Source organism: Rhea pennata, chromosome 3 (genome assembly GCF_028389875.1).
Source record: "Rhea pennata isolate bPtePen1 chromosome 3, bPtePen1.pri, whole genome shotgun sequence".
In the NCBI taxonomy this organism is placed as follows: Eukaryota; Metazoa; Chordata; class Aves; order Rheiformes; family Rheidae; genus Rhea; species Rhea pennata.
This window is the reverse complement of record NC_084665.1, coordinates 14,006,139-14,033,281: the sequence shown is the minus strand read 5'-3', so window position 1 is coordinate 14,033,281 and position 27,143 is coordinate 14,006,139. Positions and strand designations below refer to the sequence as shown.

The following is a 27,143-nucleotide window of genomic DNA, read 5'->3' as shown; positions in this document are numbered from 1 at the left end:
TGCTGTGCGAGGCCGGGGGGGTTTGCAAGATAAACGGGCTCTTCTGCCCGCCGGCCGGCGCGGGGTCTGGTGCCCCGCGAACGCGCTGCTGCTGCCGCCGGGCCCCGGTGCCTGCGGACCAGCAACGCATTAAAAATAGCGTGGGGATTTTTACCCACCGGCAACACGTTTTACCTCCTCGCCTGCTCTCGCGGGCCAAGCGTTTAAAAAACAGAGGTAACAACAGCATGGGGCCTTCGGCAAAGCGAAGCCCTCGCCTCCCGCCGCCCCCGCGGCCCGGCTCCTCCGGGAGGTCGCCGGCGGCCCGGCACCCTTGGGCGGGTGCCGCGAGCAGGGCGGGCGAGCTGCGAGCTCCACGGCCCGGGAAGAGCCCCCAGCTGCAATGGGCTCCCCGTGGGGCTTGGAAGAGGGACCCGTGGCGGCCGGAAGGGCCTCGTCCTGCACGGGAGGGCGAGGGGCGGCGCAGGCTTTGGCAGGAAAGGGGTTGGAGCAGCCCGGCGCTTGCATGAGGCTCGATAGCTGCAGGGGTGCGTTTGCTGCCCCGCTTTGCCGCGCGTCGCTCACCAGGACGGACGAGTCACCTTGGCCGATGGGAACGGAGCCGGAGCAAGCAAAAAGCCAGGCAACGAGGGCAGGAGCCCGCGTGGCGCCTGCAAGAGCAGGAGCTGAGCCAACGGAGAGGGGGGCGCCGGGGGGGGGGGTGTCCCAGAGAGAATATGCAGGAGCACTACTGCATCCGTCAGGAATCTTTACAAACTTTATTTGGCTGTGCATTGTGTACCATTGATAAGGATCATCACAATTAGTGGACTCGCTGCCTATAGTGGTGGGCAATACACACGAAGAAAACTCAAGGAAGCCAAACAAATGAAAACGAAACCATTGCACAGAAACGTCACCGGGATCCTGAGCCGCCTGCGTTTGTCCTCGCTGCTTCCCCCCCCCCCCCCCCCCAGAGCAACGAGGAAGAAGCAGCAGGAAAGCCCCAAGAACCCTCCAACAGGGAGAAAAAGGTTTGACAAGGGGGAAAAAATAAAATAATAATTAAAAAAAAAATTCTTATGCTCCTAGAGGAAATCTTACAGCCGGGTAGCTAAAATTTCCTCGGATGGCTGTTCAGAGTGAGCACGACCACCCCCGGGCAGCGGGTTGGGGCAGCAGCGTCGGCCGCCTCGGCAGGTGCCACCGGCGGCCGCGCAGGGCCACGGGCTCTGGCTCGCCGGCGGCACCGAGCGCCTCCTCCGCAGGCGCCCCGGGGGCGACGCCGAGCCCGGCCGATCGCAGGGAGACGACAGCTCTTCTCCCGGCTGCTTTCCCTTCCCTTCCCTTGGCCAGGAAAGCCGGGCCACGCGGGAGGCTGGAGCCGTTCCCTGCCCTGGGAACCTCCCCGCGCCCTGCGGCTCTTGGCTCCCGGGGAGCCGCGCGTGGGGCAAGCGGTCCCTCCTCTTACCCCTGGTAAGAGGAAGCAAAAACGAACAGAAACCTATGGAGGAACTAAACTAAAAATAAATAAAGCCAGGTGAAAGGAAAGCACTTGTATCTGCAATGCTCAGCCCACGCGGCCGGCAGGACTATCGCTACAGGATGCTATATACAGATAGGGCTCGTTTCAGTCATGCAAAATGCTACAAGTACCACGAGAGCATGCCTCCAGGGGCGCGCGCGCGGCAGGGACCCGCGCCGCGCTGCGGGGAGCCCGCGCCGCGCTGCGGGGCCTCGGCTTGGCCTTAGGACGGCGGACACGAGGGTGGGGCTGGGCACCTCCGAAGCACAGAGGGCGGGGGGCGAAGGCGGGCCGGAGGGAGAAATGCTAACTGTACACACGCCGAAACAGAACGGACGGACGGACGGACAAAAAGCAAACCAACCAACCAAAAAAAAAAAAAAAAAAAAAAAATCAGACGACGGAAAAGGTGGTGGTTTATCCTCAGAAAGCTCCCAGGCTCCCCTTTCCTCCAGTCCGGTCGCCGGCTTCTTGACAACGGGGCTGCGAGGGGCCGTTCCCGAGTGGCGAAGGCAAACGGATGTTTTGCAGAAGTCAGCACCCACTCTCTCCTCGCCTTCCCTTGCCCACCGCTCCACTTCTCGCCAGCTACTCTGGCCTCCCCCCGGCCGGTGCGCCCCGGCTGCGGTCACATCCATCCTCGCCGGGGCGGGTGGCGGGCGGGAGAGAGCGAGAGGAAAGGCCGCGGTCTCTTCTCGGCTGCGCTGGGCGGTGGCGTCGCAGAGAGGGCCCGGCGTCCAGGCGCCGCCGCGCCGCGGCCGCTGCTCCCGGCCGGGGTGCTGCCGGCTTTGGGGTCCTGTCTAGTTCAAAGAACGCTCCAAAGCCGCTTTCCATCAGCAGGTGTGTGAACATGGCAAATCTCTTATTCTTTCTCTGTTCATTATACACAGCGTTATATCTATATCTATACCTATATATTGCTCTATATAGATACATATAGATATATATATATTTACTATCTCTGATTGTTCCTTTAGAAGCCCTTTATGTGGCAGTAGGCTTCCAGAGATGAGAAGAATATGTACAAGAGCCAAAGAAGGATAAAGAGTGAGGATGTGAGCAGCTTGGAAGTCCGCGGCCCACCCAGCTCACCTCCGATCTCGGGTCTCCGCCGGTAGAGCAGCACACCCACACTGATAAAAGCAAAAATGGTGAAGAGGGTGACGGAGAAGGCCAGGGTGCCGGGCGAGACTTGGAAGGCTTGTCCGTGTGCCGCATGGTAGATGGCCGCGATGGACCAGGCCACCCCGATGCCCAGGAAAACGTTCACAGCATTGCTCCCGGTGACGTTCCCGATGGAGGCATCCGCGTACTGGTCCTGCGTCGCTGCCACTTTGCTGGCAAATGTGTCTGCAGAGAGAAGGCAGAGAGAAACCCCCAGGAAATAGCCAGTCGCAGCAGGATGGAGGCAGGCAGCTTGGGAATCAGCACTGACAGCATCACTGGAGGAATGAAGATACTGGCACAGTATCTACAGGCTCTCCTAGGGAAAGACCCAGCTGGCCCCAGCCCGAGTGACAGCCAGGGCTCCAGAAACTCCCAGGAGGAAGATCTTAACGCCCAGAAATACAGGGCTTCCTCCTAAACAGCCCAGGATGCCTCACAGTGCCCCAAACAAGACCGAGAGGACCGTTGAGACCACACTTCCCAGTACTACGCTGTATTGGTGTGTTCTCCACATCCACTAACTTGCTGACTTGCAAAAGAAGTGACAAGATTAGAAAAGCTTTGTGGGAGCCACAATAATTTGTCTCTATCCTAACACATCCCTTGAAGTGTTGTCTTTGCATTTCTCCACTTCCTCTAATGATATCTTTCCAATGCCTTTTGCCCTGGAATTTTGCCTAAATTCCAGGCTCTTGCTCAGACCATGACACACTGGTAAATGAGTGCTCAGCTTTCATCCCTTTTACAGGGAAGAAAAACTATGAAGGAGGGTGCATGCAAGCCTAGGCTCCCCACCAGCTTTAACACTGCAGGAGTGGAGCTGGGGTACATCCACAGCACAACACTCAGCAGCTGCCCCCATTTTATACCCTGCATCAGACCAGATATTTTCTACCTTGTATTTTGCCTCTAGGTAGAAAGTAGAGGTTAAAAAAAAAGTTCCATAAAATCAACAAAGCAACCGGAGAGAGGCTTGATTTCACTGTACATTTGTCTGCTCTCTGCCCATTTCCTTTGAGGAGCCCAGCCAATGCCCAGATAATATAACAAGGTCTGTGGGTATCTTTTAGTTCAAACAAGAGAAGTCAAAAGCAGCCATGAATAGAACCTCCTGCCTTTCTGAAATGTTTCCTTAAATGCCAACTTTATTAGCAAAAACAGGAGAGAAGTTTTAGGCCACCCAGGCTATGAAACAGCCTTGCAAAACTAATGCCTTAAAGCTCCAGCTCCAGAAGTCCAGAAAACTCCCTTTCCTAAATCTATTCTCTGTTTTTATTGTTTTGCTTCTTTTTCTAACCCTGAGATCTTTAGGCCAATTTCAAGATTTTAGGGCACCCAAGTGCTGATTATTGGAATTCAGGACTGGTGAGAGAAGGAAGTGGGAGGTGGCTGGGTTGGATTAGATCCTGCTCCTTGTGACCCAGACCCTTCTTCACTGGATTGAGAAAGAAAATGCGGGACTCCCGACACAGGCAGCGCTTTAATAAAAGACCATTTTCCTGCTCTGAGAGTGAAAGCCATGAGGGCTGTCCACAAAAATAGATACTCTGCAATGTTTGCAAGAGAGAAGGTCTTTCTTTGAAATCATTTCCAGGGGACTGAATTCACATCCCCGGTTCCATCTTCCTGTCCCACCTGAGACTGAAAAACAGCTTCCATGAACGTTTCAAATCTCCCCTCATTTGGTTTTGGAGAAAACAGTTGAGGATCTTGGTGTGTCCAGCTTTCCCAGCCCAGACCTGAGCCCTGATTGGGCAGAGGTGGAGCTTTACAAGAAACTCCACCATTGGCCTTACCAGGCACTGACGTTCCCAGTGCGACAAACACGACTGCAGTAACGGAGTCCTTCAAGCCGATGGTGCAGCCAAAATGGGATGCCAGGTCGCCGATGAAAGCTGTCAGGAGGCCAATCATGAGGATGGAGACGACAAAGCAGGCCCAGCCGTTCCAGTAGTCTGTTGGGGGCACAAAGGCGAAAAGGACCTTCCAGAAGACGGTCAGAAAGTGCATCACGTAGTCAAAGCAGGAGGGCAGCTTCTCCTCCCCGCATTCATCGTCATCGTCGTCTTCCCCTAGAAAAAAAGCACCAGTGCCTGATTATAGTCTCCCATCCTGGGGGAGCTTTGATAAAGCCCCTGTGCAGGCTGGAGCCCCCCCAAACAGCCTCCCTCATGGCTTGGGCTCAGAGCTGGCCCTAGAAGGCTGTGACTTCCCAGTATCTCCTTTTCTGGAACCTGGGACACACTGAGATGGGTTTCTAAGCCACAAGCGCTGGGCATTCAAAGAACATTGCAAGCTGCGTTAAAGGTATCCCTTGCTTTGGAAGAGGTACCTTGTCATTGTCTCTGATGTGTTTTTTTTCCCCCTCCAGGAATGTAGAGCACCAAATCTCCTACCCAGCAGGAGAACCCAGGACAGGAGACCTCAGGACAGCACGGAAAGGGGGCCAAGACACAAGGACACCACGAGGACTTGGTGAAATCCAAATAGCTGCTCTGCTCCACAGTAGATGAAGCGACAAGGTTCTACCCCACCAAACATCAGATTTAAGGGAGGATGAATCTGTGTCCTGCTTCACCCAGCAGCCGCAATATCGATCAAGCAGGCATATGCTTTCTAATGAGATCGTGCAATTTTTATCTGCCCCATGGCTGGCCTGGGTGAGCATTCTTCTTTTTACATCTTTCTCCACAATGAGGATCTTTAATTGAATAACAAAATGTATAAAGTCTCCCAAAGGGAGAATAAAATGGTCTTGTTGTACGCTTTGTACCAATACATAAGTGTCAATTAACCTCACATTCAAATGGTGGTTCTGTGCCATGACAACAGAATTACTGGGAGAAGCTGCTGGTGTGCTGTTTGCTGTTGTTGCTCATAGTAACAATTGCCTTCTGCCCTGATATAAGGTATCAACATAGCGCACCCCTCCTGAGAAGGTTGAGGTCAAATCCATGCAAGGAAAGGAAAAAGTCTGAGGGTGCCTGGATTGCTCAGGCCTTCCCAAGAGCTTCAGTCACCTGTGAGGGGAGCCAGCCTGCTACAGGTTTGGCCCAGCTCCAGTGCACATGGGGCCCTGCAGTCTGTTTGCATGCTGGGGACCCTTGGCTGAGATCGAGCTGCTGGGGACAGAGTAGGGACAGAGACAGAAGAAGGCAAGGCAGGGAGGGGAAGCCTCTAACACAGATCTCTGACCAAACACCAGGAATATGATATCCCAGACAAGGAATGGGGAGAAACTAGAGAGGGGCCAACAGGGCCACCAAGGCAATTGGGACCAAGAGGACGCTGCCTGTGCAGGGTGGTGGAGCGAGCTGGCTTGGCTGGTCTGTAGGAGAGGAGGTTGGAGGGAATCTAGCCCACAGCAACTCAGAGGGCAGATAGGAGGATGGACCAAACTTCCCTTGGCACTGACAAGAGATACAACAAGAAGCAACATTCATCAACTGCAGCTTGGGAGGTAACAGCTGGATAGCAGGAGAAACTTCTTCTCCGGGATGGTGGTGCAGTCCTGGAATGCATAGTTGGGGTAACGGACATCTCCATCTTCAGAGGCTTTCAAGATTTCACTAAATAAAGCCACAGTGAATCTGGGGGAAGTCCTATTCAGTGCCCTACTGGGATGCAGCTTTGGCTTTGAAGCACCTTTGCAAATCAAGAGCAACACATAAGCTAGAGGCAGTGAGGAACTTGGCATCTCCATAATACAATGATGGAAAATAGTGTCTTGGTCAGTGTTAAAGCATCATACTCACTATGGCAGAAATGGTAACTAATCAGGAGCATGATGCTGTTATTTTGGCAGATATCCCATTTCTGTGCATCGAGTGGAGACAAGGAACATTTTTTCAACCTGGGAAGCCTGCATTGGCCTCTTTTTTACTCACTGCACAAAAGCTGGTACTTGCAGGACACCCTGTGCTGTGCCAACACTGTAATTTTGCAGCATGCATTTTAAATTTCTCCCAAGCTATATGGCAGCAGAACTGTCGTGGATCTAAATCTTTACAGAAATGATAAAACAGACTGAAAAATGAACACGAGGACCACTGTCATAACATTCATGTAGATCTGTCGATCATTTTGTTAAGCAGGAATAATGGTGCTCTCCTGCAAAGAGCCAACCAGCTCCTGCCAAGCTAACTGGAAATGTAGAGTGAGGTCGGATGGTGACCCAGGGGGCCCGTTCGGGAATGGGCTAACAAAGCCTGGCATAAACTTGCTGCAGGAGCAACTTTTGGGGCTGCTGGACACATACCAAGGCCAGCTGCACCCGAGTGGCTGACCTCTGTGCAGCAGGCTCTGGCATAGCCCCGAAAGGCCCGGCACAGCCTTCCCTGTGCGGTCCGTCTGTCGAAGCCCTTCTCCCATCTGCTCAGTCGCTCATCCCCTTGGCGAGCATCGCCTCCAGTTGCTCACTGCTTGGGAAAGGGGTTTTTAATGTTCCTTTCCTCAGCTGGGATATTTCATTTTGAAGTGGGAATGTGTGACTTCCATACACTTGCCATGGTGGGCTGCGGGGAAAAATAAAAATCTAAACTCCAGCCTTTGAGGTGTGACTCAGCTGGCACAAAACCTGAGGAGCTAAACCCTGGCAAAAACTTAGGTCTGGAGCTCAGAGATGAACTCCTAATCCTCATTCACAAGGGACTGCTCCTGTCCACCAACATCAAATCTCGATTAATCACCCTTCTAGCACTGATGGTGGCTGCATGTTCAAGGCACAGTGGTGATGGGGCTTTCCAGATGACTGCAGTCATCACATGTGCCACAGAAGATGCAGAGATGCGAGGACCAATGATTATCTTTGCTATAATATGGAATGCAATTAAGGAATTGATTCTGGCATAGATTATTTTAGCTGTATTAGCTACAAAACCTGCAGGAAGGACTGTCTCACATAATATGTTCATGCTATATCCAAAATAATGGGAAGCTCTTGGCTGGAGGCTCTGAGAATAACAATGCTACAAAAGCAGGGACCACAACTGAAGGAGAGAGCTGCTCCAAGATGTCCTGTCCTCTTTCTTAGAGGCAAAGAGAAGACGGTATGGCCACCACTTTTAATTAATTTGTGCTGGGCAGAGGTTGTTCTGTGCGCATCAGAGCTCAGGGCAGGAAGTGTGAATATTCCCTCATGCATTTCAACACAAAATTAGGCAGATGAGTTCAAACTGCCTTCCTCAGCAATTTAATCTAAGCTGGTTGATTTTGCCCTAATGCGTGCACACACACAGCCCAGGCTGGGCTACAGGGACTGTGTCATCCAACCAGTGAGTTATAATGTCTCCAGCTGTTAAAACCACATGTCGGGGAGACACTCTGTCTTTAACTTCCCACCAGAGTGGGATGCTACTGGGCATACTGGTAAACCTGAATCCTGTGCTGGACGTACTGGTAAAGTTGGCATTGAATATAGGGTATTTCTGAGGGAAAGGCAATTCTGCAAGAGAGAGATGCAGATATGATCACAAAATAGCATGAGATGCTATTGGGCCACTGAGCCATAACCTCTGGGGTTGCAATCATCTACACTGAAGTGTGGGAAAAAAAAGGAGATTCACACTCTGCCTTTCTGCTTCTAATACGATACAAAATGGCAGCTCCAAAGAGAGCAGAAGCAAACAGCACAATCACAGTTCCCAGCCCTTAGCCTGGGGATATAGGAATAAGGCAGGCAGGATTTTCCTTGGGAAGCTAAGTGGGACAGCCAAATGTAAGACATCTTTCCCACACCTCAGAAAACCCCTGCCCGTGATCTCAGAGATGTTTGCAGCAATTGCAAAAAAGATGATCCACCACAGCCTCTGGGCTCTCTTACCCAAAAGACCACCAGAGGACAGTGCGTGCAGAGCCCTCAGACCAGGCTGCATTAAAGGCAGGGCCCACAGCACCCTGGGACTGGGCATCCCCGAGGTACAACCTCCCCCTTAGCCTCCTGTCCTCGAGGGTGGTAGCAGCATCTAACTGGCTTCAAAGCAAAATCCTCCCATGGCTGCCAGTAAAACTAAGCACCTCTGCAACGGGAGGTGAAATCTGGCTTGTGACACATCCACTGCCGATCAAGCTGCGGGCTGATGGTCCTCTTATCTCTGCAGCCAGGTGATGGGTGAGCCATGCTTATCCTGCTGGGCTCAGAGGCGCTTGGCTCCTCAAGATGTGCCTGATTGCCTTCCTGGAGAGCCAGCACAACGCTAGTGGCTTTAAACGCACAGTTTGCCCCCAGATCTCTCTGACCAAAATGACTTTTCCCCTCTGCTAACCCCTAGGATGTATCTCTACCAGGTGCTACAGAAGCACTTACTGGGCAGGAGGTTTCCTATGCATCAGGCAAGGTGATTGCATGATGGGCTTTACTCAGCTGTTTTATTTATGCAGACACTGTAAATAACTCTGCAGCCTGTTTCGCCTCGTGCCACTCCACCACGGTCAGTATTACTGATACAGCCAAACTGAGACACGAGCGAGCTTTAGCGTAATTCACCCGGAGCAGCAGCCCGCACTCACCGGCGCTGACAGTAATAGCCTCGATAAACTGCTCCCTCCAGCTGTTCGTTCCAACCACCAGCGCCAGGTTCGTCTTCTTGATGAGCTTGTCCACAGTATTCTGCAGACGGAGGCAAAGAGCACAGAATTAGGGGCTACCAGGCTAAAGCCAGCAGGTCTGGTATTTATGGGGGGCAAAAAAAAAACCCCACCCCTCAGCCGGTGTTAAGCTCAGGTCAAGAGCCCCAGCAGCGAAAGCAAATGTAGGTGCTCGCAATTCCCCTCGTTGCCGTTCAAAAAGTCGCTTCGAAATGGGCTCACAGCGGGGAGCGCGACCTGCCGCCGCCGTTCCCGTCGCCTCGGGGGCTCCCGGCACCTCGGGGCGGGGGCGAGGGCGAGGGGGGCGGCTCCGAAGCGCGGCGGGGCTGCCGCGGGGCCGGACGGGCCCCCCCGGGGCGCAGGCGGGCCGGGGTGGGGAGGCGGGTGGGGGGCCGCTACCTTGAACTCGTAGGACTCCTCGATGATGACTTCGAGCTTGGCGTGCTCGCCCAGGACCGGGCGGCCCATCTCGGCGATGCGGCGCTCCTCCTCCTCCTTGCTGGTCAGCGGCTGCTTCTCCTCGCACGCCTCTGCAAAGCAAAGCGCCCGCCCGTGAGCCGGGCCCCGTCGGCCCCTCTCCGGAGCTGCCTTCCCTCCCGAGCCGGGGCAGGGGGGAGACCGGCGGCGGCGGAGGCGGCGGCGGGCGGGCGGGCTCGGCGGGGCCGGCGGTACCTCGGATGGCGACCACGGCGCGGGGCAGCGGCCGCTCTCGAGGCTGGACCTTCCTGAAGACGGGCCGGCCTGCCGGAGCGAGCGAGCGGCGGGAGGTCAGCGGGGGCCGGCGAGCCGGCCGGGGCGGCGGCGGCGGCGGCGGCGGCGGAGGGGGGCCGGGCCGCCCCGCTGCCGCCGCGGCCCGGTGCCGGCTGGCGGGTCCCCGCGGGCCCTCGCCCCGCGCCGCCGGGGGGGCTTACCGTGCCGCAGCTTGCCTTGGGGCACCCCGAGCGCAGCGCCGGCGGCGGGCCGAGAGGAGAGAGCGGGGTGAGCGCGGGGCCGCTAGCAGCCAGGGAAAGGGGGCGGGGGTGGGGGGTAAAAATGAGGGGAGAAGAGCAGAAATCCCTACCTGTGACGGTGAAGGCACCTAACGAGCCCCCAAAAAGCCACCCCCAGACAGAAGCAGGAGAGAGAAAGAGAAGGAGACAGAGAGTTAGCGCGGCGGCCCCGGCCCCAGCCCTGCCGCCCCGGCCCGGGCTCCCCGAGACGGAGGAGGGCACCCCTAAATCCTCCCCACACACACACACCTCCCCACCCCACCCCTTTTCATCCCCCTTTTTTAACTCCTTTTTTTTTTGCCCGGTGCGGGGCCTGGCTCCTCCTCGGCGAGGAGCCGCCTTCCCTGTCCGCCCCGCGCGGGACGGCCGGGAGAAACGGGGAAGAGAAATGGATGCGCGCTTACCAAGCTCATTCAACAACAGGGCTGTGAAGGAGACAGACAGAGACAAACACAGAAGAAGAAAAGTAAATGAACAACGAAATCAAAAAGGGCACATCCACAGAAAGGCGCCGGATCCCGGGGCAGAGATTTCGGATCTGTAAAAGCTGCAGGATGCCGTTAGTGTCGAGAGAGAGGGATGCGCTAAGAATGAAGGAACAGAAACGTTTCGTGGGGCTGCGGATTTAAAACGATGATGATGATACTAATAATTAAAAAAAAGAACCACTGCAAACATGGGGCGACATGGGATAAAAGGCACACTCCCAAAAATTCATTTATCCCCTTGGAATCGTATGTGCAAGATCTTCCATTGGTCTCGGTGGCAGTTCTGCCCCCGGGAGGACAAATATATCCCATGTGCGGTGGCTACTGGCTTTGGCCTCCTCCGGCTCCCTACGTGGAGAGCGACAGCTGTGGCAGGCAGCCGCGCTTCGGACAGCAAAAACGAGAGAAGAGATGTTTGCGGCAAAGGAGTTTGGCTTAAGGAGCTTCTCGCTTAACAGACCACGCCAAGTCTCTAAAAATGAGACAAAAAGGCTCTTCCGTGGTGGCTCGCTGAGACCCGTATCTCAGAGACGCTGCCGGTCTCCGGGGCGCTCGTTGCATCTCATGGAAAAATGACCAAAAAAAAAAAAAAAAAAGGGAGTGAGAACAAATCATTGGATGGCCAAAGCAGTAAACAGCATCTCAGAATCACAGAACGACTGAGGTTCAAAGGGACCTCTGGAGATCATCTAGTCTAACCCCCCTGCTCAAGCAGAGTTACCTACAGCACATTGCCCAGGTAGAGACTTCACAACTGCTCTGGGCAACCTGCTCCAGTGCTCTGTCACACTCATAGGAAAGAATTTCTTCCCCATGTTCAGGCAGAGCTTCCCATGTTTCAGTTTGTGACCATTGCCTCTCATCCCATCACTGGGCACCACTGAGAAGAATGTGGCCCCAACCTCTCTAGACCTTCCCTTCAGATATTTTTACACCTTGATATAATCTCCCCTCAGCTTTCTCTTCTCCAGGCTCAACAGGCCCAGCTCTCGCAGTCTTTCCTCATAGGGCAGATGCTTCAGTCCTCTGATCATCTTTGTAGTCCTACACTGGGCTCTCTCCAGTAGCTCCATGTCTCTCTTGGACTGGGGAGCCCAGAACTGGACACAGGACTCCAGATGAGGCCTCATTAGGGCTGAGCAGAGGGGCAGGATCACCTCCCTCCACCTGCTGGCAACACTCTTCCCAATGCACCCCAGGAGACCAGTGGCCTTCTTGGCCACAAGGGCACATTGCTGGCTCATGGTCAGCTTGTCATCCACCAGCACTCCCAGGTCCTTCTCTGCAGAGCTGCTCTCCAGCAGGTCAGCCCCCAGCTTGTACTGGTGCCTAGGGTTATTTCTCCCTAGGTGCAGGACTCTGCACTTGCCCTTGTTGAACCTCATGAGGTTCCTCTCCACCCAACTCTCCAGTCTGTCGAGACCCCTCTGAATGGCAGCACAGCCCTCTCATGTACAGGTTTCTAAACTATCCTTTCCCTTCCGGCTAGCAAGTTTTTAGAGCTGAACTTCCCTCAACCGTCCTTAATTACCTGTGCGTCCAGGAGGATGAAAAGCCTGGTGACACTCGCTGTGGCCCACAGACATCCCCGTACCACCTAACGATATCGCTCCCACCTCCTGCGACTGGACCATGCCAGCGTGCCCGATTGCTGAGCCCTGCTTCCATTAGCCAAGCCATTCATATCAAACACCAGGCAAGCTGCTGGAGGGGACGGTACAGCTGATCTCTGAAGGGGAATGTGGCACCACTGTGGGACTTTGCACCTAAAATAGAGCTGCCTCTCCTTGCCCAGCGCAGGGAGGGCCAGGGCCGTGGGGTCCTGAACGAATAGCACATCATAACCCTGTGCCTGCTGAAGGGGGAGCTTGTGGCCTAGAAATCAGAAAGCAGCTCCAAGGCAGGCAGGCAGGCGGACCAAACGTTGCTACCCGCTTCTTACACAGGCATTAATAAGGGTCTGCGGCACTGCAACTCATTAGCTTAAGTAACTCTAAAACTGCTTCTTGCTCAGCCACTGCGAGTGCGCAAAATCAGCTGTCGCCATGAATTTTAATTTCCTCGCAGAAAGAAAAAAAAAGCCATGGAGAAATAAGTGCGCCTTGCCTATTTAGGAAGGCTTGCAGTTGGTGTAGAGCTGTTTCTATTTTATGTGATGAAAGTAAAAATTATTTTTATTATTCCTATGAGAAGCTATTATCTAGTGCACAGCCATGAAACTTTACTTGAGCATAACCCAATTTCTTCTAGAGTGATAGCATCGCATGATATTACCTGCTCATACCGTGATTCTGAGCTATTTTCAGATCCTAGTGGCAGTATAAAAAGGCTAAAGTTACTGCTTTGGCCACGGGTTTTATTTCAAGCAAAGGCTATTTTATCTTCCAACAAAAATGATGCAGCATCCCTTTTTTACCCGCCAAGCCTGCATTTTTGCCTTGGCTAAATGCAGGCCTAGCTGTGGGGTGCATTCAAAATGCCTTTTGGGGGGGCTAGTGGTGCTCATCCACCCTAGGGCCTCCGGGGTGGGGTGGGGGGCACGGTGCCGCCGGGGGCTGCGCGAAACTAAAGAGTAAAGAAAACAGGAGCAAAAAAGGCGCAGCGGCTAAGCTTCGAAGGAGGGAGGGCAAAAACGGCCGGGAGCCAAAGTGCGAGGAGAAAGGAGTGTGAGAGTAGGGAGACACAGAGAAAGCGGACGGCAGCGTCTCGAGAGCTGGTCTGGTTTTACTCTCACACCTTTCACTCCTCTTCGTAGCCACACTGGGTCCTCAAGCACAAGGAAGAAACTGCACTCTTTCTCATACTCCTCACGGTCAAGTATTCTAAGGGTAATGAATTTCCTGTGGGAACACAAGACAAAGGCAAACACATGATTGGCATCGCACGCTCATGCATTTCACGTCCGCCCAGGTGCCGTGGTGCCGGAGATGGTCGGGCAGGGGGGGAAGCGGCTGCACTTCTGCCCCGGCGGCGTACGGAAAAGGGCAGGAGCTGCTGCGAGGCTGAGCCTGGCTGGGACACGGCTCGCCCCCAGGGCCGGACTCAGCAAGGGCTCGGAGGGCAGCGGCAAGGCGCCCCAGCCCCTGCCCTTTTCCATAGGCCACGGGGATGTGGGCTGTGTGTTGCGGGTGCCAGGCATGAGTGAGCCAGACAGGGACACACAGGCTGGGTCGGCCCCGGAGCACGTCCCCCACCTTTCTTCTCACTCATCTCCACAAGCCGGGGCTCCCCGATCTCTAGGTAGAAGGTCTTGTTTTTCTCATACTCCTCATCATCTATCACCTTGATTGATATCGTTTTGCTGGAACAGAGAAGAAGAAATAGAGATTCAAGAGTGAGGAGGGAAAAGGGAGGAGGGGAGACAGGGAGGAGGAGGAAGAGGAGGAGGAGGAGGGGAGGAAGGCCAGGAGAAAGTGGCTGCAGAAAGAAAACAATGGATTTGGTAGCGCAGGCCGGAGAGGCAGCACAGCCGAAAGCAAAGGGCAGGAGTCGAGGGGCCAAGCTCACCCCCGGGCTGAGCACGGACCAGGGCGTCAGGGCACCCACCACTCCCAGGGCACCATCCTCTCTGACATGGCTGAAGGCCGCAGCTGGAAAAGGCACAACCCTCCCGGCATGGAATGGGCTCTCCAGTAAGTGCCTCATCCTGGAGGCAGCCAGACACGACTGCTCCCCAAAACCCAGGGTCCAGCGTGCAACACAGCCCCCGGACCCCTTTGCTCCCTTTCGCTCTGCCCGAGGTGCACCAAGGGCACGCGAAGTCTCCTCCGCAGATCTCGTGGGCTCACGCTGCACTCGGGCACTGGGAATGGGCTCCTAACCCCAGCCCCCTCGCCCTGAGCCCAGCTGCCCTGTCCTTGGAAGAAACACCTCTTGCCCCATCCCCGGCTCCTCCGGGGAGCCAGCGCAAGTTGGAGCAGCCCCACGGCTGCTCTAACACATGCTCGAGGAGCAACCTGCCAGGTCCCAGAACTGCAAACCCATAAACAGGGGAGCAAGCCACTCTGTCAGGAGGAGAGAAATTCAGGCCACAGGGCCACATCTCCCAGCTTTCTTGCCTCCCTACAGGCATCTACATGGCCACCCAGAGTCCCTCTGTTAAGCTGACAAGCATTTGGCATCAATCATCATCTTTTTTTTCTTGTTCAGAGCAAATATCGCCAAGCATTTGGAGGAACAGCAGAGATGATTTCTTGTGCTGTTTGCTATGAGTCAGAGTATTAAGTTTGCCCTTCATGCTTATAATGAAACCATTTACTCCAAGCGAGCAATGGCTCTGAAAAGTGTAACAAAGGAGCACCAAGTAATTGTATTTTATAATGAATATCCGTAATAATTTGTTCTGTTTATAATTATTGCTGCAATGATTCGGTACATAGGAAAAATAGTTACCTAGCACATAGCCGGTCCTGCTTTGCATTGATGAGTTAAGGAAAATTACTGTGTATTAAAAAACTAATGAAGGATGCAGAAATGCTCTCAGCTACATCGTCAAAGAAGACCTGACAGAATTAACAGAACGGCACAATTTCAAAAACATTACTAACAAAATCAATAATTTTCCTGACAACTTCCATTAAAATGTACACTGCAGCCTCCCTCTACATATTTTTTAAAAAGCCCTTCTCAGGAAAGTTAATTAAAAAAAGCTGCTCTCCATCAATTCTAAAGGCACCAGCAGTATCAAGACATAAGCTTCCCACGGGTGTGATCTGGGCTTGTTGCGTGCAGCAGTTCTGAAAGCCCCACAAAATAATTCTCTCCCCTGAAAAGAAACTGAGGTGGCAAGCCCCAAAGCTGCTCCTGATGGGTAGGTGGGTCCAACAGCACAAGGGACCCCTTGTACAATGCGGCTGCAGGACTGAAACTGCTGCTGCCAGCAGGTGCTGCTGTTTCCCAGCTGATCCTCCTCAGGTGTGAGCAAGTGCTCCGTGGTGGGCAGACATTGCTGCTGGCATTGCTGCACAAGGCTGTCCAGACACCGGGCCAGGGGAACAGCTGGGGAGTCTGCTCCCTTGCTGAATCTCCGATCGGCAAGAAACGCTGTGGCAGATTTGCTACTGGGATGCCACTGTGATCACGGAGGAAAGGATTTCCTTGCAATGCTGTTTGAGATCACACGCATTCGAAGGCCAGCTGGCGTGCCAAAGTAAAACTCACGCTTCCTAAACTGCATCCAAACAGCACCGCGCTGCCTTGCCCCTGTGGCAAAGTCAAGCTGCGGGACCCCATGCACAATGTCCGAGCGGTCGAGAAGAGCGGACCAGAACTGCATGACTTATCTTGCATTAGAGCATAGGCCACTTCCTGCTGCAATCTGGGACTCACATCTAATGCCCAGCTCTTGCCAGACCTTCTAGCGTGCGTGATACCCTTGGTCTCTGCCTCTCACTCCTCCCCCAAGCAGAGATTTGCTGGGTAGAGCCGTGAAGCAGGTGCAGGCTGCAACAAGGTCTGCAGCACACAATTTTCAAACTCCCCTGAGCTGCCACAGGGCTGCCTATGTTGGTTGTGGATTGCCACCCATGGCCTCATCTAGTCCCACACTCCTCAGTGTAGCCAGTCTCCAGTTTTGCAAGCCCATCACCTGCAGTCTGCTTTTCCAGAGGCGCTCCCTGTCCAGACAAGCGGGACCAAATTCACTGAGACCTGTGCTGAGAAGTCCTGATGGCACATCCTGGGAAAAAAAAACCCACTGTGGAGTCACTGCAGGGCAGGAACGCAACAGGGGCCCTTTCCAAGCATCAGCACCAGGATTTATCAGCTGAGACCTTGGGTCCTTGCCGGAGTCGAGGTATCTCCTGACCTGGCTTTATGCTCCAATTTAGGTGCATGGGGTAGTGGCTCTGATCAACAGTGTGTTCTGTGCTGCCAAAAAAAAAAAAGCGGTGGCATCAGCCCACCTGCTCCTGGAGTTATTGCAAGGGGAGATGGTGCCACGGCATACCAGGGACAGCCACCATAAGGACACATGGCACCCAAAAGGGATGACCCTGGACCCCTGCAGCCTGCCTATAGTGTGAGGGAAAGACAAAATGTCCTCTGGAGGTGCTGAGCACTCAACATGGAGCAGAACGGACAGTACGGCTAGCTTAGACCCTTCAGAGCCATCTCTGAAGACAGGCTGGCTAGGTTGGGTGCTCACACACCATCATTCCTGGCCACTGTCAGGACTGCCACCTGCTACGCCGCAAGCCCACAAAGCAAAGATGTTTCCAGCAGAACAGCAGCTCCTCCTGCCCACCTCTCTCCAGCTCAAGCATGGAGCCTAGAACAAGCACAACAGCGATCAAGTTCCAGAAAACTGCATGGGCGACTGTTCAGCATCGCCAACCACCCACGAAAATGACCCAAATCCAAGGGATCCCTCGGCGCCTCAGCTGGCGTGGAAGAAATGTTGGGCAAAGTGCTGAAGTGTGGAAGGTCTCCAGAAACCAGGATTCAGGCCTCTCAAACACACGAGATGAGGAAAATACAGAAGATTAAAACGTTACACACATTTTCTTCACCTCATGGCAATCTGAGATCAACTTTGGGATTTTTCAAGTCATCCCTCAAATCTGCTCAGAGGGATAGAAATGAGCTTTGATTTGGGGATGAAAGTGGGGTTTCTGCCATAATCTAACATCTCCAGGAGCTGAGGATTTAAGCCAAACACTCAAATTCACATGAGTGTGTGATACCACAGCCCTTGAAAATGCTGGACTGTTTTCTTCCTGCCCCATTCCTGGGCCAAACAGTGAGTGGCCTCAGTCACATTGCAGCTGGGAAAGAGCCGTTTCAGAGCCAGGTTTGGGTGCAGCCAGGCTGCATGCTGGTCCCTGTCCCCCCAGGCTTGGCAGACCTCCTGCCTGTCTCCTTCTCGCAGGCCCTGCTGCAGGGAGCACCAGCGACAAGTTCACAGCAAACCACTGCAAGAAGCAGTCCCAAGTGATGGAGCAGGGATGCCACGGACAGAGGCAGGAGGCAATCTCTCCATCAGATCCAAGCCGGGAATCAGTGCAGACCCCTGCACTGACTGCACATGGAGAGAGCACCAGGAGTGCGGCCCAACCTGATGCTGATCTGCTGGACAGAGGGAGAGAGCCGCTTGGACACGTTACTCAGGAGGTGTGTGCAGCACAGCTGGTTTGGGCAGTCCCCAGGGGCACCTACTCTGCAGTCCTCCACCCACATTGCATGTCCTCATTTCACTCTCCAGCAAACAGCAGCCTTCCTCTCCCATCTGCTGCCCTACTGCTGCCTTGCTGTAAAGCAAAAGCAACGGCGATTTGGCACCCTCCGTGATCCAAGTGGTTTTGGACTGCCTCAAAACAGCATTACCAGCATTCTTCTCCTTTTATTAAAAAAAGAAAGAAAAAAAAAAAGAAAAACTCATCAAGCTGGCAATGCTGAAAGCACATAGCCTGGAGGTGCAGGACACTTGTCACACACGGTGTCCTGATGATAGTACTTCCAAAGTGTCTCCCCAACTGGCAGGGAAATGCAGAGCTGCGGTGGATGCTCTCAGCTATACTTTAAGTGCTCTTTCCACCCCATTAAACACATGCCAAAGCTATCTATTTGCAGACGAGGTTTCACTCCAGTGCTGACGTGATCCCACTCTGCCATCTTCTCAGCATGCTGCTAAGTGATGATTTTAAGAGAGCCTGGATGTGGTCTGGTATGAGATGCAAAGTTACTACAGATGCTTAACAGGCTTTGAAAAGGCCAGTGGGGAGGGCAGCAAAACCAGTTCAGAAGAAGAAAATCCCAGTGCCAGTGGACAGTGCAACAGGCTGATGGCTCTGCGAGGGATGTCCAAGGAAGCTGTGAAATGTCATTTGCCAGAGTTGGGAAATAGCACACCAGAGGGTTAAGACAAGATAAGCATGACTTTCCTTCAGGACAACATGGTCAAAGGGGTTAAAGACATAAGCCCCTAAGCACAGGGAAGGGGAGCAAGAGTGGAAGGAGAAGAGACAGTGCCACCCAGATTTAGAGTCTCAGGCGGCTCAGTTGGGATATTCATGTGAAGGATGGAGAGATTCACGTGGAGGATGGAAAGTGATTTGACGGTCTTAAGAGTCCATGGCCCCCTTTCTGTTTGAAGATCTGCTTTCTCAGAAACGATTTCCATCCAAGCTGGTAAAACTTCACTTTGAGAAAGCTGTTTGGTTATTGAGTGCTGCAGGTTGGGGAAGGAGCTGAACTGATCTCTTTGCCCCTCATACTTATCTGAAAACATGGGACTCCCATGGACAACGCACCCATCAATTGTCCCTGTGGACCAAAAAATAGCGACTACCAAGGAACGATAAAATACTCACCCAAGCTTTTGCTTGGCAAAACCAATGCTGCTGGGGGGATCACTGGGAGGAAAAATACCACTCATTGGGGTCAAACTCACACCAGTGAATGACCTGGCATAGCATGAACAACAAAACCACCTGCAGCTGACACTACGCTACAGAAAAGCCCTCCTCTGGGCAGAGGTCACAGCAGCTCCAGCACACAGGAACCCACGCACTCGTCTAGTTTTCACCCTTTGAAAAAATGAAATGGAGGTGGTGTGGCTTGGCACCCTGGCCATGCAAACAGAGGCTTCATTGCCCTGAGGACAGGTGAAAGCACGCTGAATGCCACGGGTACCAACACAGGTGCTGACAGGGCCACCAAAGCCAAGCCTCCTATCAGACACATGCTTGCCTCCTCGGCTTGTTTTCAGCACAGGACTGAGTGCTGCTCCGTCAGCAAGAGGAGTAGAGCTGGAGTTGCAATTCTGCAAGGTTTGTTTTATTCTTTGATTGCTGGTACATGGAAATGAGATGAAACTCATTCCCGCAGCCTCAGCTGCAGGCTCGGGGAAGAGCAATTCCCACTAGAGAAATGCAGACAGTTGGGTGCAGGGTGGATGTACTCTGCCTTCACACCAGAGCAGGGCTCTTTGCCCAGGTAAAACAGACCCAACACCAGCGGACTGAAAACCCCAGCAACAAGAGAAAGCTGTGATCTTCATGAACAGCGCACACAAATGCCCACCCCTGCTCCAAGCCCCATGCCTTCCCTTGGGATTTAGGGACCTTCCCCGAACAGAAGTGATTTTAAACCATGCTACTTCAGTAGGTCTGCACAGCTCTTCTTTCAAAAGAGCATCCCCACACCACCCTCTAGTGCTAGAGCCAGCAGAGAAGTCCTCTTGGCTGGTGATGCTCTAAGGACAGTCCCACCAAGAAGGGACAAACTGCTGTGCCCCATCAGACCCCAGAGCCTCCCAGCACAGACTCTTGTCCCTGACAAGTGCCAAGAGCACCTGTCTGTAGGACAGAAGAGCAGGATAAGTATATTTCCAGCTGATGCACTCCCAGCCCCAATTATTTGTGTCTTCCTGGCTGGCCCCAGTTTTTAGGTATTTAGCAACTCCCCATGGATTTCTCCAGTTTCCCCTCGAGCTTGAGTGAGCTTTTGGCATTTGCAAAATCCCACATGCCAGAGAGAGCAAAATGGTTGCCAACCAGGCACATGTGGTGCCTGCTCAGCAGCGTGGATGGCAAATAGCTGCTCTTAGGAGGCAGCATGCCTCAGGACAAGCATGCCAGCCCACCCGATGCTTTCCGAATGCAGCGCTGGAAAGGGCAAGCAAGAGCACCTGAATGCCTGCCTTGCCAGTGACCCCAGCAGGGACAAGGTACTGACAGGATAGGGTTGAGTGTCCTCAGGAGGAGGACCTCACTGAGTGTCCTCAGGATGGAAACTTTGTGCAAGGGGAAAGGGGAGGCACGAGGAGAGCTAATGTTTGCAGAGAAACACCAGAGAGGGAAGCCACCCTGTTAGCAACTACGTTTCCAGCTCTCCTACCTCCACCAGCCTTTCCTCTCTCATGGGGTCAGATAGCACCAGGGGTGATGACACCTTTTACTTGCCCAGACCTTTGCATTCATTTTGAACCTGAGTATCTACCCAGTTACAGTGCACCAGTGGAAATCCCCAAAGCCTTGCGCTTCCCACACCAGGGCAGGCAGTGATTGCTGCAAGCAAGTGAACACAAGGGATGCACTTTCTCCAGACACCATTTCCAAATCACATTTGCTGCTGCTGCCCTTTACAGCACATGTTCTCAGGCTCCTGCAGAAAACTGCTGCACTGACTTCTCGTGCATCTGCTTGTCAGGCAGTCACTTAGTTAGCCAAAGTTAAAGCTCGCCACGAGAGGCAGACATGTGATATGGGAGACTCCCTGCTTCGTGCGGCTCGTGCCGCCACCTTGGCAAGCAAGATGCCATTGGGGAGCTAGCACAGCCAAGGAGAAAGCTCCCAAATCGGCATCAGGGCTAGGCACAGCTGGAGCCAGGGTCAAAGCAACATCAAGCAGGGTCCAGGACCCCGGGGCACGGCTGGAGCCAGCCACCAGAAGCGAGTGGCTCTTTTGCCCCTCACCCCCATATTTGACACTCTGCTCTCCATCGTCCTGGCTGGGCTCATCGGCTGGGTGAGCTCTTGTCTCCCGGGGGACTGCAGCAACTCAAGTGGTGAGTGGACTCTCTGGCCGCGCTGCTAGAGACGCAAAGTGGCCTTGCTGCTTCTGTGCCTGTCTCTGCAGCATGAGACTCTTTGAGCCCTGGCACTGGGGAGTGCTTTTCTGCACTTAGCAGCTTCATTGCTCAAATTTCTGACAGCTACATGAGGAGGGAAGTTGTTTTGTTGCTGGGAAGGAAAAGGAACAGATTGTTTTTTTCATCCAACTGGCTGACAACCAAATCGCACCTGATGGTGAGGAGCTGACAGCCTCACGTGCGTGGAGAAAGCCCGCTCTGCGGTAGGAGCGTTAGTCCTGGGTGCAGGCAGCGCACACATATTTGGGGACATGCAGAGAGGGCAACAGGAGTGCCCAGTCATCACAGAGACACTTCTTCCTGAGAGACAGAAGATGCACAGAAACGGGATGGACTCACGCAAGAGTTTTAGATGTTACCCAGTAGAGAGGGTTCGTTAAAGTTTCTGCCCCCTCCATGCAGGGCCCAGGCTCTCTGGAGTCCTTCACCACCATCTCTGAAGCACATGGGTATAGCTGCATCAGCAGGCAATGGACTTGTATGGAAAGACATGATGATCTTGGGGTCCAACCTTGTCTCCCTTCACACCAACAGACTGGAGGTGTCACTTCTGAAGGGTCTCATTTCCCCATCTGGCTCCCACCCAGTGGCTGCAGCTGCCTTTATTCAGCCAATTCTCAGTCATCTCCATCCCTACCAGTGGTGCAACATAGGAAATACACTGAGAAAACCTCACCTAATGCACCCTTTGCCCGCCAAAAAGCAGAGAAGCAGAGCCCTCACCTACAGGTAGTGCTATAGACCTGGGTAACAGTCTTGTGAACCCGTTACCATGGGCTCCAAGGCTTTGCCCACCTGCAGAGGCTGATTTGAGGAGTTCCTTCCCAAGGAAAACCACCACCTTTGGAAGGCCACGTCTCAGCCAGGCAGGGCTCCTTGGCTTGGTGCATGCCTTGCTCCCTCAGTTTTGAGCTGTGGCCACAAAGTCTGCAGGTGATTATCAGCAAGAGTCACAGTACAAACTGTGCTTCCTGACAAGACTGTGTGAATTAGCCCACCACAGAGAACAAACTGGCATGGCCAACTCTACCAGCTGGAGATGATAGTCAAAGGGAAACAGGAGCATGTGGGCAGACAGTGGAGATGAGCAGCCCTGAGCCTGCATTGATGGGATCCTGCACATCAAGACACCCTGTGAGTCACAGATTTTTATCCACACAGAGCCCTTTCCAGGACTGGGGTTTGCTGACGTGAAATGTCTATACTTCGTGGAAGTCTTGCTGGAGCTGTGTGCAAATGTGGCATGGAGGGCAAAGGAGAGCCTCCCTGAAGCACAGCCTGACATGAGCTTTAGGAAGGGCAGACATGAGCTGATTCGACATGGCAGCTCAGTTTGTTGGTCCAGCAGCCCAGGTTTGGTGCCTCCCATCCTCCCCCACCTTCAGAGCCAAAACTGGCTGCCCTGCACCTTGTTTGAGAAATCAGTCCTGCCGAATCAATCTCTGTAAGACCGCAGGGCTGTGTTGTCCTCTCTGTGGCTGTGCAGCCCAACACCCACCCCTCTGACCTCCAGGCGCATCAAGTTCAAACGATATCACACAGTTCAACTGCACAATGTTGGCCTGCTCCAGAGCATCGCCACCAACAAAGCCTTGAAGAAGCAATGTCCATCCAGCCTGTTCTTCCTTGGCCTTGCACAGATGCAAGATGGGAAAGGTGGCTAGCAGATACAGCAGAGTTGAGAGCTGCCACTGCTCAAATCGCTGGGAGATGGCAGGCACCGCTGATGCCCAGCACATCAGAGAGCACTTTTCAGGAGCAACGACTGCCAGGCAAGATGATTTCACGTGCTAGATCAAATGTTGCTTGACTATATTTTCAGGAAGGCCAGACTGGGCTGGATTTGTCAGATGAGAAGTGCTGCTTTTCCGGGGAATCCCTGGCATTTGCTCCAATCTGACTGTGAGTTTTGCACTCTGGCTCATGCTCTTCTTCATCCCTCTCCCAAGGCCACATTTCACAAGCGGCTGCCTGAACAAAGATGCATAGCTCTCTCTTGACTTGCCCCAAAGCAGGGCCTATGCACTTGTCCATACTTAAAAGTGTTGTTGTCTCAGGACAGCTGGAGCTGAGGCTTCCCCTTTCCCGTGAGTCTGGATACAATAACACTGAGACAACAGTTTTTTGCTGTTCTTCCCTATCCCTTCACCACTCGCCTCCAATGATGGGGGCCCACAGTCCTCAAAACCCACCAAACGCTTGCTGAAGGCATTATGATCAGCGGAGGATCAAGCAGGGCAGACATCATCTGGGTCACTATCTGGATCTCCAAGGACAGAAGAGACAAACAGCACAGTGCAAGCGACAATGACAAGGAGGGAAAAGCCTGTTTGATGCGAATTTGATGAAAAAGACACCCTCCGCAGCAACTGCTTGCAGCGCCTGGGAAAGCCGGCAGAGCAGAAACAGCTTCTCCCCTGGCTTCACACAGCCCTGCCCGTGCCAACTAGAAATTGCCATCAGCCCTCCAAAACTCAGCCCAAGTAAAGGCTTGGCTGCTCAGGGCTCAGCTTAGCCAAGGTCCCTGCACTGCATTCAACCCTGCAAAGCCCCTTCCTAAGAAGCTGGCAGTGACCTGAGACACAGCCAGGCCTCAGCATCTTCCTCCCGAGCATTTCCCAGGTTACAGAGGGTGCAGCAGTGTTCGGAGCAAAAGCCCTTGCAGATAGACGCTCATTGGGTGTCTTAGGGCTAAAGAGCAGAGCGAGGGTACTTCTTCCACCGTGCCTCTCCCTGACTGTTCTCGCACAAATTTGTGCCGAGGGAAAGGAACGGGAAACTCATGCAATTGCTCTCGACTCCTCTACACCCCAAAGGAGGCACAGAGTTTTTGTTTGGGGCCGGATCTGCGCTCACGATGATGACTGCCTTAACCTTTCAAACAAATACGTGCTTCCCTTCTCTGCATGCACCTGGCAGAGCTGCCACGACAGAGCTCCTCAAACGCAAGCCATCGCTCTCTTATCCGAGCGCCTCTGGCGCTCCCCAAAATGAATGTTAATGAACGGGAGAGCTGATGTTTCTCCAGCCTCATAAATTATTTAGCAAACTTTGCTGAGTAAACCCAACAGCAGGAACCACATGAAACATAACAGCGTGGTTTCAGCATCAGGAACTGGGGGGTAAAGGAAGCCCCCAATACCTCTGCTCTGCAATGCTCCCACGCTGCCTCTGCAGTGGGATTTTGGCTTGATCCTAGCAGTGATTCTCCTGCAAAGGCAGGTGCACGGCAGAGCCCATTTACCTGGATTTCAGGGCAAGGGGTAATTACCCATGTCATTTTGGAAGATGCTGGAGGAGGGGTCCCGACCGTACCCTGCCAGCAAGACTGGCTGGGAGCTCCACTGCTTCGCACGGGAGGAGGAGAAGGCCAAGAGGACAAGGATGACGCACGGTGACAGTAGAGCAGATTGTGCGGGAATTCAGAGGAAAAACGTCAGTGCTGAATGAGCAGGCTGGGGCTTTGCAAGACACGTGGGCACGCAAACTCGCTCTCTGCGGTCGAACTGTTGAGCAAAAAGGCACCGGCCGCGCCGCGTGCACCTGCGCGCCTGCCCCACCTGTGCTGGTGAGCCCAGCACCTGGCTCGCGCCCCAGCCGCGCTCCCCGCTGGCACCCCGCTGATGCCACGGAAGAGCCTCTTCGACCTTTACGAGCCCGTCACAAGGGCCACGCTGCACTTCGGAAAGAGACGCCAGGTCTCCTGAGATCCTGAGACCCCTGGAGCTACGTGGCGCCAATGCTCATGCTGCGAGCAGAGAAGCAAACATATTTGTTAACAAGCATGATGGATAACAAGGGCTCTCGCATCCCTCCTGGTGCCGAGATCGCCAGGAAACCAGCCCTATGGGAAGGAGGAAGAAAGCTCAGCTTCTCCCTGTAGTTACCAAGGAGACTGTTTAAACAGGGCTAGAAAAAGAGGATACAAGTGGCCAAGGGGACTGCGAGCACAGAAAAGCGTTCGCTGTTTGCTGCCAGCGTGCTGCTGAGCACGGTCCCCGCGGTGGGTTCAACCGTGGCCAGCAGCCCTTTGCCCCCTCCCAAGGAGAGGAGCCCGTGCTTCGGTGCACACGCACTTCGGTGAAAACGGCCCTGAGCACTTAAAAACGGCAGTACAGAAACATTCCCGCCCGCAGAGGAACGGATGGATGGACGGATGGATGGTGCCAGCCCCATGTCAGGCAGTTGCAGCGGCAGAAGGCGTCGTGTGGTGCCCTCTGCCTAGACCTATCTATAGCTGCCCAGGTCATCAGAGGAGGCTTCCCTGTGGGAGCAAGCTAAATGCAGTTGGAGATGGTGCTAAAAGTGATTCCCTCTGTGGCCAGCTCGGGACCTCTCACCCTCACCTATAACCCTGGAGGACTTCTGACAGCTGGGCTCAGCAGCCAAAGATGATCAGCTTTTATTTTATTTTATTTTTGCAAGCGCCAGGGAGCTGCTTCCCAGCCTTCTGTGGCTCCCAGGTCAGACAGCAAGAAGGGAAGAGCTCCCAGATCCCGTTTCTCCAGCTGCTCCTCATGCCTTATACATGAGCATCCGGATGACTGACGTCCCTCAGGGCAGAGCATGTCACGCCGCCTGCCATTAAACTTGCCCAGGACTTTCCTCTCCTTTAGAGTCTCTTGCATTTGCTTGAGACTTTAACCATTCGGGCCGAGACTTCCCACGTGGGGTGGCTGCAGCTGAAAGAGCGGCAAAATGCCCCCACCGCTGCCTCACTGAGTGGTTCATCCACTTGCATACTGAGCTTCGGGGAAAAAATATGCTGCTTTGCACATGCTAAACAACAACAAAAAAGTCATTTCTCAAAGCCCATGGTGAGTAATTCTCTCTTCCTTATGCTTTGCTGCAGAGAATGAAACTTAGCAGAAGGATCACTCCAGTGCCTAGGATATGCCAAGTCCGTGAAAATTTGCTTAAATTAGACCAAGTTATAAGGCTCCAAAAACTTGCAAAATATGTAGGCTTCCTTCAACTGGCAGCTTAAGATCTTGGAAGAGTTCAGCTGCTCTGGAAATGCTCCATCCTCTCTCAGTGCCAAGCCGCCTTTGCACAAGCCGTGCCCTGCACAGGGCTTTCCCGGCGCCCGGGGGCCACGGACATCTCGGCTCTCTGGGGCGCCAGGAGATCGGAGGCCAGAGAAGATCCTTGGGGGTTGGGGGGGGTGTCCAGATCACCTCTGGTCAAAGTGCTTTGCTAAGAACCATATCGTCACGGGACCAACAGGCAGGACCCCGAAGCGCCCATGCGCACGCTTTTTTATTGCAAGCTGCCGTTTCGGAGCTGCGACGAGCACCAGGGAAGCGGGCAACATCCTTGCAAATCAAGAGCGAAAGGCAGCGGCGCCGCTGGGAAAAAGCCGGTAGGTCCAAAGGGCTTCTCCTCCTCTCGCGTGTCCATAGCTACGGGAAACAGAGCCTCCTGCAAGCTCGCACAGCCGGGTTTCACAGGTGCCTTATTAAGTGCAACATTACACTCTGCGAGCCCGTATTTACTTATTGATCTTGGCTCTGCCAAGCTGCCTGGCAGCGAGGGTGCCCGGCCTCACCGAGACTCAGACTGAAACAACGCTGGAGATCTGCAAGCCAATGAAGGCCGGAGGCCAAGCTGGAAAAAAAGTACATATCAGAGCCCTTCCTTCCAAGCCGGCTGCTTAGGGCAACGTATAAAAAGCTCAGGCTTGCTCAGCATAGCCAGCAACCATCGCGGCGTTCTGCTTTGCAGCCTACCGCTCGGGTCATCCCCCAGGAAGCGAGCCTGGGGAGCAAGGTGTTTGTTCAATAAATAGCTCTTCCGCAAGCCGGATCTCGCCCTTCTGT

At 53.8% G+C, this 27,143-nt stretch overlaps 1 protein-coding gene across 4 annotated transcripts in view; it reads right to left on the bottom strand.

The window, feature by feature from the left end:
• Nucleotides 1-735: 735 nt before the first annotated feature.
• Nucleotides 736-27,143, bottom strand: part of SLC8A1 (solute carrier family 8 member A1) — a 74,005-nt gene continuing 47,597 nt past the window's right edge. For 2 of the 4 annotated variants that reach the window (XM_062571645.1, XM_062571646.1), the window contains exons 3-11: nt 13,928-14,034; nt 10,650-10,670; nt 10,317-10,334; nt 10,168-10,182; nt 9,929-9,997; nt 9,656-9,786; nt 9,179-9,278; nt 4,468-4,743; nt 736-2,854 (exon numbers count right to left, since the gene is read on the bottom strand). In XM_062571645.1, the coding sequence (XP_062427629.1) occupies nt 2,478-2,854; nt 4,468-4,743; nt 9,179-9,278; nt 9,656-9,786; nt 9,929-9,997; nt 10,168-10,182; nt 10,317-10,334; nt 10,650-10,670; nt 13,928-14,034 (1,114 nt within the window). In that variant the 3' untranslated portion in view covers nt 736-2,477. Of the gene's footprint in view, nt 2,855-4,467; nt 4,744-9,178; nt 9,279-9,655; nt 9,787-9,928; nt 9,998-10,167; nt 10,183-10,316; nt 10,335-10,649; nt 10,671-13,469; nt 13,574-13,927; nt 14,035-27,143 lie in introns of all 4 variants that reach the window. The other 2 variants (XM_062571647.1, XM_062571648.1) reach the window with 2 other exon arrangements.